Raw genomic sequence first — 5,556 nt, forward strand, 5'->3', positions numbered from 1 at the left:
CAGGACAGGGTGTTGACCCATCTTGTCTGGAGGGTGCTTTGTCCAAGAATGGTTGGACCAGAAGATCCTGGAGGTCCCTTCCAACCTGGTATTGTATAACTCTACTGACTATGTGTATGTGCAGCAATACAGGATTCACTCTTACAGCTTGGCACAATCTATTCAGGTAACTTCAACCTTGCTGCTACCACTACTACTACTACTTGCATCTCTACCCTTGTCAAGGGCTCACACTCTCCTGCAATTCTGACATACTGGTACCTTGACATTGTATTGAAATTGTCAAAGCCATCTGTGAGTGCATAGGTAGTCATGCAGGCTGAAACTCGCCATCCTGACAGAGTAAAGCTTCTTGTAACAAGGCTCAAGCACCATTTTATTGTCTCATATAAAATGCCTCCAGCTGCTTTTCCCTGAGGAAGTACAGCCCTGTCTCTCTCTAGACTGCATATGTAATTTCATCCTGAAGAAAAATCATTGCCAATACAAATGATGCTGATCTGGACCCTAACTCTGAAACTCACCATCCTGACAGAGTAAAGCTTCTTAAAGGCTCAAGCACCATTTTATTGTCTCATATAAAATGCCTCCAGCTGCTTTTCCCTGAGGAAGTACAGCCCTGTCTCTCTCTAGACTGCATATGTAATTTCATCCTGAAGAAAAATCATTGCCAATACAAATGATGCTGATCTGGACCCTAACTGTTGAAGTGTCACAAATAAATGGTTCCTCAGAACCAAAAGCATTTGAGTCAGTAGTTCAGTTACTGAAATTCAAATCTCACAACCTCGTTAAGAGGTTGCAGTTGCTTCTGTACAAGTAACACATTTTCACCTTGCGTGTTCATCAATGCAGCACAGAATTAGTATTTTTGTGTCTATGCTTTTGGCAGTGCAGGTCCATCAGTGCCATAGAGCTTTCCTACAGATTTAGGATTCAGGGGGTGGTTTTCTGCAGCTTTTTTTTGCGTGTGACAAACTCAGAAAAACAAGTAGTTTCTTCTTAGTGTCTCCTTATCAGTGTTACAACTTCTCAGCACTAAACTGTAGCTTGGCAAGGGAGTTTTGCAGTTGACATTGAGAAACACTACTCGGATGCCTTAGTTACATAGAGGTGAGGAGTATAGCTAACCACAACCACCCTGCAGTTAAGAACTTAATTCACACCTCTGAAGTCAGACTGAAACGCTGTTTATTAAGTTACAACTTGTGCCATGTTCACCATCTCCACTGATGGATGATACTGTTTGGTATACACTCTGCAGAGATCACTTTGGAGTCTCCTCAAAGTTTGGCTCTAAAGGAGAAAGAGAAAAGTTGAATTAGCCTTTTTATTCCAGCCTTCAACACCGCAATTAATCTGCTACTCAAAGAAAACTTGGTATTCGTGATGTCAAAGGTAGAAACTCAGAAGGGTTTGGGCTTTTGACAGGTGGGCTATTAACGCAAGTCTCCCCCCACCTCCATATTGTTCCTATGGTCACACCTTCTTTCATTATGAAAAAAACTCCTAATTTAATAAATTTTTTTCACAGATTTCTAAATATAAATAAATTTGTAAATAAAACTGAACATAAGCAAACCACATCCCTAAAACTGGGGGGGAGAATGCCATTTTATTTGTACCAGGAACAATGTGACACCAAATAAATACCTCCTTAATCCATCCGAAGTAATACCAAACCCCAAAAGATTATTAGGTGTGTTCCCAGTCTGAATCAGACTTTCCAATGAGTCTGATCAGAATTACAAGTCACTGACTATGGTGGCTTGACCTCGGCTGGCTGCCAGATGCCCACCAAGCCTCACGCGCTCCCTCCCCCTCCCTCCACGGGAGGGCTGAAAACAGAGACTGTTTTTCACCCGCCGTTGCAGAGGTGCCACCAGCATCACTGACTGGCTCCGCTGTGTCCTGCAGCGGACCCCTCCTGGAGCCAGATGGAGCTGGCTCTGTTTGACTGTGGACACCCACAGCTTCTCCTGACAGGAGCCACCCCTGCGGCCGGCCGCTGCCAGAACTCGGCCACGTGAGCCAAACACCCCCACGTTCAGGAGATGGCCGAGTCCCAGGCACCAGCTGCTTGCAGCAGAGGAGGAGGAGAGTGTGCCCCTCGCAAAACCTGGCACTGCCCAAAACTGCTTCTGAGCAACGAAGGCTTTGGGCTGTACTTACATAAGTATGCAAAAGAAACAAAATTATTAAAATGAGCCTGTCTGTAAAAAAAATTAAGTTGCCTTTATGTCCTGAGGCAGACAGAGGATATGCAGCTCCCCAGTCATCACAAGTATTCTGCTTGTCATAATCAATCTGGGTAATACAAAGACACACTAGCACAAACTTGGGGCAGTTAAGCAGAAGTCAGATCCAAACAACTGAAGGAACAGGTTTAATATAATTTACTCGTGAAGTAATAATAGGTAACAAAGTTAAGTTCTATGTTCATTTTCTGAAAACACTGACTTTCCAGATGAGCTTACAAAATTTGCAGTTTGGATGATGCCAACAACCAGTTTTCTAATTATAGTCAAACAACCTCTTTGGGAGGATGAGAAAGAAAAATCTAACAATAGGTCCTGGGTTATTTCTATTTACACTTGGGCTATTTCTTTAGGGCCTCTGAAAGGTAATTAGGAGGGCCTGATCTGACTGCAAGTTTTAAGCATCAGTGTAAGTACACATCTCTACTGGAAAAGGCAAATAATTTACAAAAGGGGTCATACGGGACCAGATGCGAACTGTGTGACAGTAAGGAGATTCACTGAGGGCACCTTACACAAAATGAATAGTCCAAATGAAAACTGTTAATTAGTTAGGAAAACCAGTCAGTGAACATGTCCTTACTTGCAACTGGAAATTTCATATGATTGTTTACTCACCCTCAAACTTAAATTCTGGAAATTTGGTGAGGTCTCCTTCACCATACGCCCGTTGAAGCCTAGTGAGGGATTCATTCAGGTCTTTCTGAAATTCAGGGCCTGCATCAACAGGCCCTCCAGCTTGCCTAAAAAAAAATAAATTAAAAGTTCTAATTAACAGTTCAGTTCTAATATTTCATGTGGAACTACTACATTTTTCATGGCTATTTATGAATTAAGAATCTTTCTGCCAACCAGCTGAAGCAAACAATTTAAAGTACTTCTGAAAGTCAAGTTAGGACACACCTTTGGGCCTACTTACCTTACACCTGAACAAGGTTCTCAGGGCAAAGTACAGGCTCTCTACCATCAGCGATGAAAAGGCAAGCTACAGAGGCAGTCTTCTGAGACACAAAATTACAGTGAGGATCCAGGTTTTCTGGGTTCCTAGTTTCACTTGTTCCAGGTGTGATTTCCTAACAAAATTGTGATTTGTACCTCTGCTATTTCCAAACTAGTGATCCTCACTAGTAAACCTTAACTGCTCTTGCAAAGAGAAGGTTTTGAACAGGCAACAAACACAAGAGATAGGACACCTTGCATTCATACAGATTCAGACATGAATTTCTCAATGTCCAGATGGAGATGGGTGACAGGTGGTGTCCCTCAGGGGTTGGTGCTAGGACCAGTACTGTTTAATATCTTCATCAGTGATACAGACAGTGGGATTGAGTGCACCTGCAGCAAGTTTGCAGATGACAATCTGAGCCAAATGGTGCAGCTGACATGCCAGAGGGACCTGGACAGGCTTGAGAAGTGGGCCCATATGAACTTCAAGATATTCAACAAGGCCAAGTGCAAGGTCCTGCACCTGGGTAGGCAATCACCTGGCAATCCTTGTTATCAATACAGGTTGGGGGAAGATATGGTAGAAAACAGCCCTGTGGAAAAGGAGTTGGGGTTAGTGGTGGACAAAAAGCTGGACATGGGCCAGCAGTGTGCTTGCAGCCCAGATAGCCAATTGCATACTGGGCTGCATCAAAAGAAGTGCGGCAAGCAGATCAAGAGAGGTGATTCTACCCCTCTACTCTGCTGAGACCTCACCTGGAGTGCTGTGTCCAGCTCTAGAGTCCTTAGCACAGAAAAGACATGGACTTACCAGAAGTCCAGAGGGCCACGAAAAAGATCAGAGCCTGTCTCCTACAAAGACAGGCTGAGAGAGCTGGGGTTGTTCAGCCTGGAGAAGAGAAGGCTCCAGGAAGACATCATGGTGGCCTTCCAGTACCTGAAGGGAGCCTACAGGAAAGCTGGGGAAGGCCTCGTTACAAGGGCACGTAACAACAGGACAAGAGGCAATGTTTTTTAAACTCAAGCAGGGGAAATTAAGATTAGACATTAGGAGGAAGTTCTTACTATGAGGGTGGTGAAACACTGGAACAGGTTTCCCAGAGAGGTGGTGGAGGCCCCATCCCTGGAGACATTCAAAGTCAGGCTCAAAAGGACTCTGAACAACCTGACCTAGTTGGGGATGTCCCTGCTTATGGCAGGGGGGATTGGACTAGATGACCTTTAAAGGCCCCTTCCAACTCAAAGTTTTCTGTGATTCTAGGGATACAAAAACAAAATAACTAAAATAGTAACTCTTTATATTACCAATGCTCAGCTGTATCAGTGCAGATGTCACAATTGGTAAAGCCAACAAAAATATGCCTCCTTACACAGGCTAGTTTGTAGGTCTGGAAACACACATCTTCCTCCAACAGAACTAAGAAGTAGCTTATCTCCTTCCCTAGAATAACTCCCAAGAATTAGTTACACAAAATTACTGTAGTTTTAGTATCCTGTTAAGCAGTTCATTCAAACACTGCAAGAAATCTGAGACTCCATTTGAATGCACTGCTTATTAACTGGTTCCATGACTCAGCCTCACAGAATTAATTCTCAATTGCTTTTGGAGGCTATTTCCATTCAGCCTCTGGAAACAAATCTCAAGAATTGCCATTTTTCCCCAGAGACAAAAAAAAATAAAGGGGGAGAGGAGAATTCTTTTTTTCTTGTTTGCAGAGCTCACAGATGGGTAAAAATTAACATGCCAGTACGTTCACATGGCATGCAAAAAAAAAAACCAAACAACTTGAGTGCCTTAACTCCCCAAGAAGAATTACATCAACTTTACTTTTATTTAAGGGGGAAACCCAGACATTTTCTGTCATGTAAGCAAGAACAAGCCTTCTTACTTACAACACTGTCAATCAGCATTGCAGGAAAGTGTACTTTAAACATTTAGAGACCAGCCTAAAGAGCTAGCCTGTTTTAGCATTTATCAAAATCAACCTTTTCTTCCCCGTTTTGCCATCAGCCTTAAAAAAACTTCCATTATTTACTTGCTCTTAGTGTTGTATTCTCTGATCTTGTCCAAGAAGAGCTTCTGAACCGGGTCCAGCTCCTTTGTCTTATTGAAGACGATGGCAGACAGGCCGATGTTCCTGCGCACGTGGGCGGAGACGGCGGAGCGAAAAGTGGCCGAGAGTCGCAGAATCTGATGCAGGATCATGGTGACAGTGACGTTTTAGCTAAAAAATGAATCTAAAAAAAAAAAAAAAACAACAGAGCAGAGGCACAGAATTAGTTAGCTCTTTCTGCATGCTCAATGCATGAAGAAGCAAACTATTTAGTTCAGAGACGAGCTCTAAAGCTGAGG

At 43.2% G+C, this 5,556-nt stretch overlaps 1 protein-coding gene across 1 annotated transcript; it reads right to left on the minus strand.

Moving 5' to 3' along the window:
• Positions 1-1,267: 1,267 nt before the first annotated feature.
• ATP5J (ATP synthase, H+ transporting, mitochondrial Fo complex, subunit F6) lies at positions 1,268-5,410 on the minus strand. Its single transcript, XM_008944327.1, has 3 exons — positions 5,240-5,410; positions 2,877-3,001; positions 1,268-1,296 (listed from the first exon to the last, which is right to left on the minus strand). Exons 1-3 carry the CDS (start codon positions 5,407-5,409, stop codon positions 1,268-1,270), a joined length of 324 nt encoding a protein of 107 aa, XP_008942575.1. The 5' UTR covers position 5,410.
• Between the last annotated feature and the right edge of the window lie 146 nt (positions 5,411-5,556).

This window comes from Merops nubicus, unplaced genomic scaffold, assembly GCF_000691845.1.
Source record: "Merops nubicus isolate BGI_N331 unplaced genomic scaffold, ASM69184v1 scaffold13317, whole genome shotgun sequence".
In the NCBI taxonomy this organism is placed as follows: Eukaryota; Metazoa; Chordata; class Aves; order Coraciiformes; family Meropidae; genus Merops; species Merops nubicus.